This window comes from Atractosteus spatula, chromosome 7, assembly GCF_055471065.1.
Source record: "Atractosteus spatula isolate fAtrSpa1 chromosome 7, fAtrSpa1.hap1, whole genome shotgun sequence".
Taxonomy (NCBI): domain Eukaryota; kingdom Metazoa; phylum Chordata; class Actinopteri; order Semionotiformes; family Lepisosteidae; genus Atractosteus; species Atractosteus spatula.
In genome coordinates this window covers 60,683,767-60,699,383 of record NC_142712.1, presented here as the reverse complement: position 1 = coordinate 60,699,383, position 15,617 = coordinate 60,683,767, and the positions used below count along the sequence as shown (strand labels likewise).

The window sequence follows — 15,617 nt, the reverse complement described above, 5'->3', positions numbered from 1 at the left end:
TAAAAAATGAAATAAGTTGGTATATTCAATTGATTTACAACATTCTATATACCTATATACCATTTAATGGACATTTTACTCCAAAGTATTAACTAAAATATCCTGAAATACTCTGAAGTTTAATGCTTTTTGTTTTAATGTGAATAAAACAATTCAAATTCTCTTACAAAAAAGCTCATTGCAGGAAACAGTCCAGTTTTGTTACATCAAAAAGTCAACAACATAACATACAGACAACTGTAAGACAACATTCTGTGTTGACTGATGGTCAGAGAGGCATTGCATGCAAAGTTCCAGTGCATTTAAAATAGCTCACCAATACCCATGCCTGCATTCTAACTGCGATTTAAACACCAAATACCTTCTTAACAGGTTGTTACAACACAGTGTGAAAACTCAGAAAAATCACACATGTCCTATTTAGAAGAAACTGACTTCATAGAAAGCATCATGATTTGAGAAAGACTCCAGACAATTGAGTCTGCAGAGATACAAGGTGATCTTGACCCATTTCCAGTAATTACTACTGATAAAGGTCCCCAATTTAAACTAAAAGTGAATCAAAGCCGATAATTATGAAGCAGAACTACAGGATGATACTTCTTATTATATTAATGAATTCACTTGCTTGGCCTCTGTTCTCGTGTTGGAATTGCTTATGTTTTCATAGATTTATTTATAAAAGTAAATACAATATTAAAATAAGAGAATGGCCTTTTTCATAAACCATATTGTAGTGCTGAGCTCATCGAAGGACCAAAAATGTGAAGTAATAGAGAGAGTTTTTTTCTGTTGTTTTTTTCAAAACTTAAAATAATCAAGTCAAGGTCAAGAAATAAACGTATTGGAGAAAAATTACACCAAAAATGTTCAGTAACTTACAAGTGTGTGTCTTCTTCGTAACTGAAATACCTGGGAAAAAAGAAAGAGAGAGGAAAACACATTAAATAGGTTGCCAGTTACTTTTACTGTTGGTATGTAAAACTTCTTTCAACAGCAAAACCTGTCTGTCCATATTCCTGTAATTTCAGGCCATTAACTCCTGATGTTATTATGTTGGTTCGTATTCCTTTTGAAAAAAGTGATTTGAAACTGTGGGTTGAAACGGTTTACATTGCTGAATAGCTGTATTTTGTATTTTATATTAGTCAATCATAGTCGAATAGCAAAGGTGGCTTTAAAATGTGTGAGTATTAATTTCTGAAGTTTGAATTGAACAGGAATTTCTAAAATGACCCCTGAAACATAATGTAAAAAATAAATAATCATGCTGTCTTATATTATCCATGGGCCTATAGCAGGCTCAAGATCTTAGGGCATAAATCTGTTTGGCTCTAATGACATGCTCCAGTGGTGCCATTTTCCATGGCACGCCTGGGCAAGGTCACAGAGAGCACACGGCAGTCTGAGCAGTCCATCTGCATCCACAAAATTAAACATATCAGGGCAGCAAGGACAGGTCATTAGTCATGATATTTTGTATGGGGCTAGATAATTAAAATTCATACAAAAACAATTCTGAATTGCAATGAGATGCATATGTCTAGCACACCTCCTGCCTTTAAGCGCTAGACACACGCTTGGATATGAGTACATTAAGGCCCTTGACCTTATCTGACTTCTTTAATGAAACCAACCCCCACCCCTTCAAAATACAAAAACAAGCTTTAGTCCTAATGAAATGAACTTAAGACATTTGTGATTAAGCTAATACTAAGTTGTAGATAAGTGTTACCTGTTTAAAGGGTAATTTATAATATTTTTGGATATCGGCTGACTTTTTATCTGTGAAACCCATTTAATGCCTCTGAAGCCGGATCTGAACAAAAATTGCAAATTGTCCCAAATCAATGCATACACTCATGCTCTACTGGACACTAATAATTTTTACCCATCAGGCAGAAACAATGCCTCTTTCTTCTACAACATACATTCGACTCAAGGGTCTGAAGCTGAAACTGGTTTATAATTCTCTGAAAAAGAACTAACAGAATCAAATTGGATTCAGTGTCCTAAGAGGGGACCATAAAAAATGACCATTCGGTTCATGACCAAGACTTTTCTGTAGTAAAGATGCACACTAAAATTAAAATCCAATGTACAATAATGTGAAGCACAATTAACACAAGAACAACAACTAACACCAGAAAAAGACAGCATCTCTTAAGCACTTGGCCACAGTAGAAACATTTATAATTGCAGTTCAGGGCAAATAAAGACATATGGTATTCTGAAAGGGTGAAATGAGCCTTAAAGTGATAGTGTCTTAAATGCTCAAAAGTCAAGCAATCCGATTTAGAAGGGCTATAGTTAGTAATGACGTTGGACTGACGTAGACAAAGGTGATGTGTTGCCCCTGGCATTTAGTATTGAACTTTTGCAGTAACAAACTGTTTTACCATTTGTATGTATTTGTGGGATTGTATTCATTAGTTGCAACACAAGTATTCTCTGACATTACAAGAGAATTGCTTTCACTGAATCAGAAAAACAGAGGACTGATCAATGAGTAACCATGAAAAAGAAAATACTAATCCACTTCAAAATGTCATAATTTCTAAGTAAGAAGGCATCCTTCCTACACTCAAATCCTGATAAACATCACTTACTGTATATGGGTAAAACAGACTCTTCTTATTTTACAATCTTCCACAGCTTGACAAAAGATTAAACGACAGACAAGAAAGTAAAGTTTTTAATTACACAGTTGATATGGAGATGCAAAATTCACATGATCACATTTCAGAAAAAAAGTAATCTTCTAATCAATGTACATGTACTGTACAGTACAGTATTTGTTATTTGTATTTTCAAATACAGGAGATGAACCATTTACAAATAAAGTGCAGACCACAAAACCCACGGAGATGGCACATTGTCCAACACACTGCTTTCCCCTTTTGACAGTTTCCAAAAAACATCAAAGACAAAAGTGATACAGTACATGACCTGTCATCCGCCATCTGAATTATCGCAAAATGCTTCTTATATACTTTTAATGTATCAAGTGGGATTTCCTGTCATTTCTTTCATAAAGCTAAACCAGCCAAGGTATTTTTGAGTCAGGACAATGGAATGTCCTGGTAAGGTTACACTATATTATTTATTTGCTTAGCAAATGCCTTTCAATAAGTTAAATAATACTAAATACATGAAACTTCACACATTAAGGTTCAGAATGGTTTCACTTAATAGTTTCAGTAATGTTATTGAATAATGTCCACAGCAGAAACTATGATAATGTCTTCAAAGAAGTTCCAGAAACCATAAATGATATTACACTGTGTAAATATCTTTTTCACAGCTCCTAACATACAAACCTGACCATTTGCTCCTGGCATTAATTTACTTTATTAGTTAAACTTTGAAACTTTTCATAGTGGGAAGCCCAAATTGCAATCATTTTGTTGAAGTTAATTTCTTATTAAAATATACCTGTATATTCATTTATTGATTAAAAACACACTGTGACTAAGAGAGCAACACGTGACATAACAGCAATATACAATTATTTTTTACTAGGACACGGTTTACTGTAATCCAGGATTCAACAATAATAACAATAATAATAATACAATGTAACTGTGATTACAATTATTTTTTATCTACTCAACCAATCTGTCAGTTTGGAACATTATCAAGGGAATTTATAACCTTTACTTGAGTTTATCTTCAAAATCGCTTTATCGATTTCTCAAGTACGTCTTAATTAAATAAGCAGAATTTAAAGTCATAGTCCTTCCTCTGCTGACTAAATGTGGTACAGAGGTCCTTCTCTGTTAAGTCTTCTTTTAATCTTTGCTGGAGTTATGAACCTTTGCAGAGTGGAATCAAATCTCCTAAATACCTCAACCCATAAAACACAGATTTTCTTCTTCCAGTCTGTGCAACTGTCGCCATGAAACAATATCACAGCAGTTACAAGGGTATCTGTTTCTGTTGCCAATTAGGACCACATAACTCATATTACTCAAAAGACTTGGCATAAAATACAGTAGGACAGAAATGGTCCCTGTAGCATGCAATACTCTCTTATTCCCAATAATATTATTGCTCTTCTTACTGGATGCTGTTTTAATTCCTTGCAGCCCATCAGTGATACTGTATCATTCACCGCTTTGCGGTTCTCATGTTGAGTCGCTTCTATGAACCAGCTGGCTCCATTCCCTCCCCACACCACAACAGCTATTCCGTCAATGTCACTTAGAGATATGAAAACTAATCTTAACAAAAATTTACTTGCTAGGAAATCATTACTGTCAACTGTGATATGGGCACACTCAGAATAAATGGATTGTTGCTAGGAGAGAGGGAGGGGTTGGAAAAGAGGGGGCTCTCCCTCCTCAGTGTATCGGTGATCAGTGACTGGAGAGGGGAGAGACATGAAAGTGAATTACAGGTCCTGTCGCCAACCAGGAGCAGGAGTTCTGCGCAGGAGGTAATGTTGGATGGGGATACCTGCTGCCTTATCTCCATTCTGTTAGGATGAGGAGGGGGGTTAAAAGATCAATCCAGAGGTGGATCTGTCCTTGAATGATGGAGGCACCTGCGGCAGCCATCTAGCTATTATTAAAGGGTTGTTTTTCCGAGGTTTAATGGTCCCACTGGTCATTGTGTTCAATTAAGGTTCTGTTTTTTTTTTAAGCAAGCAATTTGGACAAGATGTAATCACTCTGAGAGTCGTGTTAATCAATAGGAAGAAATGTGCTCTTCTTTAATGGAGAAGATTACTGATAATTAGTGTCACTCAGACAATCTGAGGACAGGAATTGAAGAATTGATCATGGCTTTCCTCTGAACATATGACTGAAAATAAAAGATCATAAAAAATATAACAGACTGCTTAGTGAAAGGTGCTGTTAACACAGATTTTAAGACATCCCTGTCCTTGATTTTTCTGTTGTCTTGTGACACGGGACAGCAAATTAATTTGAGCAGTGTTTTCTTAACTCACACAATTGTACATATAGAGCTATGCAGTAGCATAAAATGTGCCTTTTACAGTAATACTCATCACTTGCTAGGGATATCTGAATAACTAGAGGATATGTTGAAAACTACGTTATGCAAGAATACCAACCCTGTGCAGCACAAAGCTAATTATACGTTATAAATGTCAATTCCATTCTTAAATGCTGAATTTCACAACCTGGTGAAAGGTTGGAATAATATATTTGTAGCTTTTTCTTTCTCATTTGACTTCAACATGCATGTCACACTGTTTAGCAGCTGTGGGGTTTTCATATCTGTCATAGCAGTGATCTTCATTTTTGTTCTACAGCTGAATTTGAAGTAAACCTTATATTTAGATTCTCCTGCACCCTAAGAAGTACAATGGGGGCTTTTGAGACTTGTATCAAATGTGATACGTATCTGTTTTCATGTTTTTAACCTAATCCTACTCAGCTGCTGTGAATCTAAGCCTTGGTTTTAGCATGGCCATGCACTACTTTACTTTAAGTAAATTTAAAATAGCTTTTAACTTGTTAATAAGTCTGCTTGCAGATAATTTCAATATGATTTGGTAAACTGAGACTGCAAAAAGTTGAGTGTTTACCTCTGACCATTCTTATGAAGGTTAGACTGTAATCTGCAGTGAGCAAGACAAAGGTCTGCAACTGGACATCCATGCTGATGATCTCATTAAGCAATGTTCTTTTCAAATGAGTGATTGTGATACACTGGCATGGCTTTTTAACATTTAATATAAAAGACTGCCTTTGCCTCAGTTATTTGAGTATCATATTGTAACTGCATGTATAGTATATTACTGTAAAAACCTGCCCTCACGGGTTCCTCTTTACATCTGAATAAAGAGGGGCTCTATTCATTGCACCTGCAACACTTGTTAAATGCTGGAAGCCAAATGAAAAAAATCACTTTATTGTTTACTATACTGAAAGAGAAATGATAGCATGAGCAGGAGGAGGCAATATGCTAGTCTTGAGCTGCTCTGTAACTGACAGAGCACAAATTAAGTCTGAACCACACACCAGGCTGTAAGTCATAATTCCAGGTTCCTTAACTTTGACAGCGAATGATTATCATAAATGGTATTGTCACCTTCCTCTCAGCTGCAGTTCCGTTTGCACCGTGACATTCAAAGTTACAGTCTCCTTCCTCTAATGGAGCTGTCCTCTCACCGCACTAATGGGAACGATTCATTTAAACTGTGCTAGATATATAGAACCAAGGAACTTCCTAATGTCGCAATTCCTAAGGGGAAATCAGTCCCCCCCCCCCCGGCCGGGCCTTCCTGCTAGTTGATTCATTGACTGGTGCTTCTCACTTATTCTCATTCACTGTTAAGAGACAAAGAGGACAGAGTAGCTGAAGGGGCTGTATTCACACCATTGACTGTATACAAGGACAAGAAAAAAAGCTACTGTTGCTAGATCCTTAGTGTAATCTGTGCAGAAATGCCTGCACCCTGCCCTAACTACTAAGTGCTTTCTGTGAGCACTCTGAAGATTCCTGGTGCCTGTGTCCTCCAGGATCACAAGTATCTACTGGATTGAACTTTTCACATTTACTGATAAAGTAAAAACAGGAAAGCCTGGTAAAAGTCCTCTCTTCCAACTGGATCTCTCCCAACTTAAATGTTTCAGAAATGATCTCGCATGGGTCCTCCTAAAAGTTTTACCTTGCCAATGAGTCACTTCATTTCACATTCATGTCCACATGACCAAAATCCAAAGTGTTGCGCAAATATCCTGCGATACCATGACTAAACCACCTGGCAGTCAGTCCAAGAGGTAACACACAAGGCATAAAATACAAGCAAAAAAAAAAGAACAGTGCAAAAAGTTTCTGTTTACCAAAATGGCTCTTATGTAGATAGATAGATAAGACTTTATTGATCCCGAAGGGAAATTGATGTGTTACAGCAGCCCAAGACAAGCAAAAAAAAACAGACATCAGGATAGATGAAAAATTAGAATTAGAATACATACAGTAATACAAAATAATATAAAATAAAATAAATAAATAAAAATAAATACATAGGTGTGTGCAAAATGTGATCATAGGCACTGTAAAAACAAAAGAATATGTGCAAAATGTGCATAGGTTTATACAGATTGATTGTCCAAAAAGTATAATGGAGCAACATGCTGTCCATAGACGAGCAAATGAAGGGCTAACAGTCCTAGCCTAGGGCAGCGTTATACACCCTGACAGCCGCCGGGAGGAAACACCTGCGGAAACGATCCCTTGAACACTGTAGCTGGAGCAGTCTGGTGCTAAAAGTGCTCCGCTGCCCAGTAACAGAAAATTATTTACAAAACAAAAAGATGACACTAGAAGACAAGGACAGGAAAAAAAAAACATATGCAGCAAGTGTAATCTTTAGTGTAATCTGTATTCAGGTTGTAAAGCTTACACTACAATGCAGTTTCTCCAGGGAATCCCTGTCACGAACAGTTCTTTCCGGGCCCTATGCAGACGATACGATCCGGAATAGTGAGGAAACACTGGGGGAAAAGTCATGCAGGAGACGGGTATGGAGACAGGGGGCGTGTCCAAGGGGTGCAGGTGTCCAGGGGGAGTGAGTCCGGGGCGAACGAGCCAAGACGAAGTGCAAATGGGGAATCCAAAACAGAAGCATAAGTCCATGGCCAGGTGATCCATCCGGGGGATAAAGAACGGGAACCGGGTCGGGACCGGCGGGGGGGATCAGGAACAGAAAGTTAAAATCATAACGGAGCCAGACGCAGCAGGACCCGGGCTCTCACGAAACGGGATTCAATGTAGAGCCTCGAATGACGTCTGCATCTTGCTTTTAAGGGGGACCTGAAGAGGGGCTGGAATAAGGAACAGGTTTGGGTAATGGGGCAGAACAAGGAAGGGCAGGAGCGCCCTTAAGAGGAGGAGTAGCGGTCGTGACAATCCCCTACTAATAATTTCCATTACCAGACCCTACCGTGCTGCACTACAAAGACCAGGTTAAATACCCTAAGCTCCACCCCCATCTCCTCCTGATGGACAGGAAACCCTCCATTTAAACTAGAGATGAGTCTGATCTGTAAACTGATACAAAATGGTGGGATAAATACATAAAGACAACAGTGTGGATTCTCAACAGGTAAGATAAAAATACAAATGACCAATATATACTGCAGAATAAGTTAATAAGTTAAATTTATTTACACTAACCACAATACAAAAGATACAGATATAGATATGGTTATTCCTTTGTTCCAGAATGACAAAGGTAACAGCAACAAACGCATTTGAAAGTTTGGAGTTCATGTATTGAGGGCAGACAACTACCCATTGTCAAATATATGATTAATTTCAGTTGACTAGTTTAATAAAAAGGCAATATTTATCTTTTTTTCTTGGTAAGTTATGGTTTCGTGTGTATGTCCCAAATTAGAAATGAAATCTTATTCTTAAATCTTATTATCACATCAGTACTATTTTATCTACGAAATACAGTATATATGCTAAAAAGAAATGAAAACGTCAGTTGCAAATTACTAAGGGTCAGCAACATTAAGGAAGATGGAGAACACCATTGTTTTCTAAAGTTCAGACATTTCATTGGAAAATATTTTCCACCAGTACAGGTTTAGATAACTGTCCATCAGGCATCTTAAATGGATACATTTACATGAATACATACAACTTGCTGATGTTATATTCTTACCAAAAAAAGAAAAAAGGGTGTAAAATTTGATGGTTAATTTAATCCTTTAAATTTAATCCCATATAATCCTGATATGACAATGCAGCACTGACATAGCTACCTGGTATGGTTTTTTAAAGAAAATCAGTAGGCCCTGCAAAACATAAACACAGAAATACACATTGTAACACATCAGATTATATTATCACAAGTGTTCAGAAATGTACAGTACATGAAACACCAAGCAGCATTTATATCTATACAGGTCTGAGTAACCATATATTATAAATACTTAAATTATCATTCTTCATTGCACAAACTGCTATTCAAGCAACATCTTGTTCAATAGATATCCATATGCAGCATTTGTAATCCATGAACTACAGATGCCTGAAAATATCAGCCTAATGCCTGGTCAAATCATGTACTATTTGTACTAAGAAAGATGTCAGACAAACTCTAATGGAAATGGAAATGTTTCTAAGGCAACTAAGCAAAATATTTCTGTTCACATTACTGAAATGAATAACTTACAGTCAATCAACCTGATTGGCTTTAAAATACAACAAATCACAGAAACAACAGTGTATGCTTCTCATAAAGTTTAAATTACAGACAGATCTCTTGTTACAGTGTAAGTTGTAGTCTGTATACTCCATTATCACTTATTCACCTTAGAATAAATCATTTTTGCACTAAACCTTGTTATCAAGTCCCTCACCAGAACCCACCTGCATCCAAAAAATTATCCTAAATGTTACACCCCTTTACCCCTAGACACTTGGGGTCCTAACACTTACCATGATTTAACAGACCTCACTTACTCAGTTGCTTAAAATGAATTAAATAGTGCCTGAAAAAAAGGATAATTATTTTAAATCTGTTCAACGCTGCTGGCTCTTGAAAATTGGATGGACCCTGTCTAGCTGAATAATTTCTTCTCAGAGCAATGGTCTTTATCACTTACAAGTGCTCATCAGGAGATTTCAAGTCCATTCTGTGCTCAAAAATGGCTCAACCACAAGTCAGCTCAGTGTGAACCAGATTTGGAAACTATAACGCTCGCGAACGTGGATCACTGATTTAACTGCAGCCCAGGCCAGTGTTTCTATTAATTACAATTTTCTGCTGATTGCCTGCATTATAAAGACACATTCAATACAAACCAGCTCACACTTGTAGATTTTTTTATAGTTCAAGTGATAACTGCCTTAATGGACAAAGCTGTAACTTGACACAAAACTCAACCAACATATGACTGGTTTCATCTTCCTTGACACAATTAGCACTTATATAAACTAGAATTGAGAAACGTAATGATAAAAAATAATAATTCTCTCTGGTGGCCCCTTAATTTTTATAACTTTTTACTAATCCACAGAGAGACAAACCCCCTCTTGAGCTATCCAGGAGAAAATGATTTACAAGCCTCCAGACACTTTTAATTTTGGCCATATTTTAATTGGTTTTACTTGTGTATAAATTCTATCTACCATTCTAAGACTCAACAAGTTATCTTCACTTAAGATTTGCAGTTAATTGGGAAGTAAAAGGAAGTGTACTTATAGTACCAGCAGATTTTGAGGCTTTTCGGAAATCATTATTTAAATAATGTAAAATAATGTAAAAAACTGCACATTTATTATTTATCTATTGCATATAAAAAAGGTTTTCCTTTTCATAGGAATGAAGCTGAGCTAGGCTAGGTAGACTAGGTACACTATAACAATCATCCTGAATTAGCTGGGAATGACAAGCACTATAATCATCAGTCAACTTCTTGTCTATCACACTAGTTCTGTAATTAACCATTTAAGTGTTTTGTACCCTGTATTTTGCATTATATACTAGTATACCACATTTCAGTTATATTACATGGCTGCTACGTCTTAATGAACTGTGAGTCCCATGAGGTTTACCTTTGTAATCAATTTAAATATTCTTGGAGAGCACAGACATCAGAGTATAGCATATAGCCGAATGTACTGTAAAATGTTTATCACTACCAATGTCAACATTCAGCTAGAGAAAGTCTATGCTACTACTTCTTTCCATGTGATTGAAACTGATACCCTGGTGTCACGCCCTGTACATCTAGAGGGTGCTCTGCTTCTGTCCTGTTCCTAGTTCCCTGTGATTATTCATGTCTTGTTAGCCTATTTACTTCCTGTGTCTGCTCTGCTCCTGGCTCAGCATTGAGGGTACGGATGTGCTGAGACCTGCCTAGCAGGTTTCTTTACCAACATTGTCTGACCTTCTGAGCCTGGGCTAACCCCCATGTTGCCCCTTTTACCGTTACGCATAGGGTCTTTACTGCTCTCCTTGTCGTTCCACGGCTTGCCTTTCCGACATCTGTGACACCTGGCTTCTTTCAAGAAATGACTTGAGATACTTGAGATATTTGGATCAATTAACTAGAACTACTAAACTACTAAATGGGCTTAACTGGCTGAATGACCTCTGCTCATTTGTAACCTTTCTTGTGTTGTTCACAAAGTCATTTCAAAACTTCTGCGAACTTCAGCAAGTTTGAACAAGCTGGGATTTAAAATCCAGTAACTTCCATTACTGCACTGATCGTTGTAAACTGGTGAGACCTGGAGGCTGGGGACTTTGCTGTGTTGTCTCTAGTTGAGTCTTGATTTTTATGTTCCTTTTCTTTGATTGTACATTGCGGTGAGGGGATTTTTTAAGAGATTTTTAATTGTCCTGGGGAGAAGAGTTTTGTTAGCATTACTGTTAATGACAAGATATTCCAACTAAGACTTATACCATAAAGAAAGGGTAAGCACAGCACTTAAGTTAAAAATAAAAACTAAACTGAGGCAAACATATGACAATATCTGTGCTTTTATGGGGACTAAGGTGTCGAATAAATAGCAAACAATAACAGAAGATGCCTTTTGTAATATAATTCTGTACTCAGCTAAAATAGCTGAATTTAATTTAATTTGGGAATTTAACTGAGTCACAGCACCACCAGGTGGATGAGTAAAGGTGAGAGAAACAACAAAAAATGGAGCATGTAATTTCAAAAAAGAGTTGCTGGTTAAGGACTTTGCCAAGAGTACTGTCTTGTAAAAAAATACATTCACTTCAGTCAGAACTTGGTTTTGTATTTTTTTATACACTATTATCGACATAGTAAGCATTCATGTTTGATATTAAGGTCACTTACTTATTATTACTTACAGTAGCATTCATACTTATTTGAGACAAAAGATTATTTCAAATAATTAAACGTGCAAAAGGTAAAGTAAAACATCTCTAAAATAAATGTTTAATAAAAAAACACACAAACAGGTAACTAAATAAGCTGATGGTGATATGATGGAAATTCACAAGCTGGACCATACAGATTTCTGTAAGCCATGGTTCAAGAGTGCACTGCACACATGCACTCCCTGTCCTCAGTTCAGTGTTTTAGGTTAGAAAAGCAGTGGTTTAGGACTATAATGAAAGAATTGTATTAAATAAAAAGACATTTATTGTCTTATGTCTTATAAGACATAATTATATGTCTTATAATTATGTCTTATTGCCCATATTGTATGTGTATTGTTTAAGAGATTAAATAACTATTAATACAACCATTCATACATGAGAAGTATTCCGTTTAGGACAAAAACATGTATAGACTGATTGTCAGGTGGTGCTTTCCTAATGTTGAGCATTGTGAGCCAGATGATGCTTGTGTACTCAGTTATATGAGTTCCTGGCATTGATTAATCTCCTGTTATCCAGCCTGAACTAGATTTGAAATTTAATATGCGTCACGATTCACGGAAAAAAAATGCAAGTTAACTTCAATCTGACTACCTGATGTAGGATTATCCCCTAAAACAATTAAAAGCACACACAGTGGAAAAATTAAAAGAGACATTTTAAAAAATGAACAGTTTTTTTAGTTTTATTATTTGCCATAGAAAGTCTACTAAATAGCGAATGACTATCTCTTACTATGCACACATCACACATTGGCACAGTCACACACAAATATTGGGGCTGGAAGTTTGCTGTTCTGCCTAGTGTCCCATGTCAGGCAGCAATGTGCTCCTGCATTGTGTGGACATGATTGGCAGTAATTGTCTGCTGGAATTCAGCCAGCACCCAGTACATATATTTTACGATGGAAGTCTGAGGAAGAGATCGGTAAAGGATGACTGGTCAGACAATGGCAGTGTTGCAATGCCAAACTGATGAGCTGCAAGTGCGATGTCTGAGAAAAGGCAAAGACTAAAAATCTATGGATTAATCAAGGTTGATGCCCGGATTGAAAACAGGGGGATACTTGAGAGGATGTAAGAAATCAGTTATTTTTAGCTGGTAACAATACTCCCATAATCTCAAAATACATTAGTTCCAAAATATATTAGTTGACATACAGTAGTACATTTTAAACTACTGTGTGGAAAAGGAAAGTTGGGCCTTTGTAAATCTCCGTATACAGTATTTAGTATACAGTATGTGTGTATGCATGTGTTTATATATACAAATACGTATATACAGTATATATCCTCCACTCAGTGGACTTACCATTTGTATACAGTACATACTATATATGTGTATACACACGTGTTCATGTTTATCCACCACTCAGCAGAGATGACATTCATAAGGTAAACCAATTCACAAGTACTGCCCCAGTATATATACTGTATATAACAAGGCAGTATACTAGCGAACCAATGGTATATCTGGCTCTAGTTTTACCCAGAATAGTAAGTACACAGTAGTAAAAGAAAAGCTGTTTTGGACTGAGATTCAAAGGCATGATGGAGCACAAGACAGACTGAAAAAAGCATTTGCCAATACCATCCTATACACAGCGCCCTCTTTACCTCCATCGGATACTACTGTCTGGAATCCAGGCAGAACAGCAGCACATAGCCAATTCCAATAACCTCAGCCTGCTCCCCCCTGGGTGAACTACCCTCATGTGGAAATTACGGAGACAGGTGTTCCCGACAGATAAGGCTGTGTGGCCGACTGCTTAAAATGACTCCCTCACCAACTGTAAATGTAGAGGAAAGTTTAGTAATATGTAATTGACACATACAGTGGCTACAACCATTATTCAGCTTCCATATTGAGTATGACTGTTGCAAATAAAAGCGGTTTGTTCACATTTAGTAGTATAATATACATTCACAGGAAAAGAATTCCATTTTTTAAACTGTTTTTTTTTTTACCAGATACATTGAACTATGCAGACAGAAACCTATGTTTGGAATACCTTTGCTGGTAGAACACAAACCTTCTAATACTTTTCAGCATAAATTGTTCACATATCAGTATGTATTTCTTTATTTAAGTTGCCATCTATTAGTATCCATGGCCAGAGTTAGTAGCTGCCATTCCCCTCCACTGTTAGCTAAAAGGATTTCTTGAAGTTCTTTCCTTTCTTCCAAGCTTCATATTCTCCTACCTGAACCAAACAAAAGAATTGACTCTGTACAAATTATATTTTGTTGAAAAAAGCACATGCTTTTTGACTGTTCTTTTCTGGATACATGCCAGCTGAGTGCATTCTTTCATTTTATTCTTAATTTCTCTAACACCTTAACACTATATTCTTCAAATAGCCCATACCTAGTTTTTTGTTTCCTACCTGGTCTTCATTTGAATGACTTTATGACTCTGAAAAAAGTTTGATATCAAGCTAGAATTTATGTGAATATTAAACATACAGAACGAAAATGTTTTTCGCACAATTAGAAACCAAGTTTTGAAAATAATATTGCTTTGTAAATGTGTCATGCCATTGTTTTCTACAATATTTTATTCACAATGCAATGCTGTTGAGATTTTGAGAGGATAATGCCTTTTTCATATTGTGTACATAGAACAGATTCTAACATGTACTTTCATAGAGTAACGGCTATCTGTTCTTGTATTTATTAGAACATACAGGGGGAGAACATTAATGAACGCACAAACTTTAAATACATGTAGAAAATCGAAATAAACTTAAATGGAGTTTATGGTTTTGCAAGAGAAAAAAATCAATGGTTTCTGAACGTATATCCACCTACACATAATGTGCGCTTGTTTATATCAACGCCAAGGACATTTTTTTACCTTACACCTTTTCCCCTCATCTTACTTCATAATCATTAACCAAGAAGTCACAGTTATCTGAAAAAAACTTCACACTCTTTATATGCTCTGTGTTTCATTTCTGATTTCACTGCCCCTTATTTTCTTCCTGTCTGACAAGAAAAAATGTATCCTTACTGTTTTTCAAAGAGACTTGTAAGCCCACTTATCACCATAAGGCTTACATAAGGTCAGCTCACTCAGCTACTAGCCAAACTCCTTTTTGTGTTTCCTTTTCAGTACATTATGTCACCGTGTCTTTGGTTTTACTACAAAAAAAATGTTTTCAAGACAGAGTTTTACTCTTTGTATGTACCAATATCTAGCACTAAAGGTGGCTATTTTATGCAGATGGAAGCATGTTAGGAAAAAGGAAGGAAACACTTCCCATTTCAGAATAAATGATCCGGCACTTATTTTAATCAGTTTTAAGCATGATGATGATCAAGTCACTGGCCAAGTTACAGCCCTGATGTGAAACCAAATACTGTAAGAAATAACTTCCTCGGCTCTTAGTCCACAATGCTACATATCAAGTGAGCACTCTTAATGCAGAGCAGAGCAAAGGTATCTTGGAACGTGTCCACAGAGACTTGATCTTTTCCTGCTTAGTAACCCATTTAAAACTATATAAATTGTTCAATATAGTTTCACAGGCTTCACTAGTGTATACCACTTCATACTGAGTGTTTTTGCGAAAAAGAGAATATTGAAGAAGCTTTACTACATAAATAAATCTTCACTACACAAACATTTGCTTAGCTAAGGTATGGCAGAATAAAATCACTTTGACTTTACATTCCAACATGTTATATTCTCAGTTTATTCAAGCAATTTTAGCAATACAGATTTCTTTTTTTTTCTCTCTTCTGGCTACTTTGTTGCATGC

General features: G+C 36.4%; 1 protein-coding gene across 1 annotated transcript in view; it reads right to left on the bottom strand.

Moving 5' to 3' along the window:
* Nucleotides 1-15,617, bottom strand: part of roraa (RAR-related orphan receptor A, paralog a) — a 266,296-nt gene that overhangs the window by 93,610 nt on the left and 157,069 nt on the right. The window contains exon 2 of the mRNA XM_088922048.1: nt 883-912. Coding sequence (XP_088778174.1) covers nt 883-912 — 30 coding nt within the window. The remainder of the gene's footprint in view (nt 1-882; nt 913-15,617) is intronic.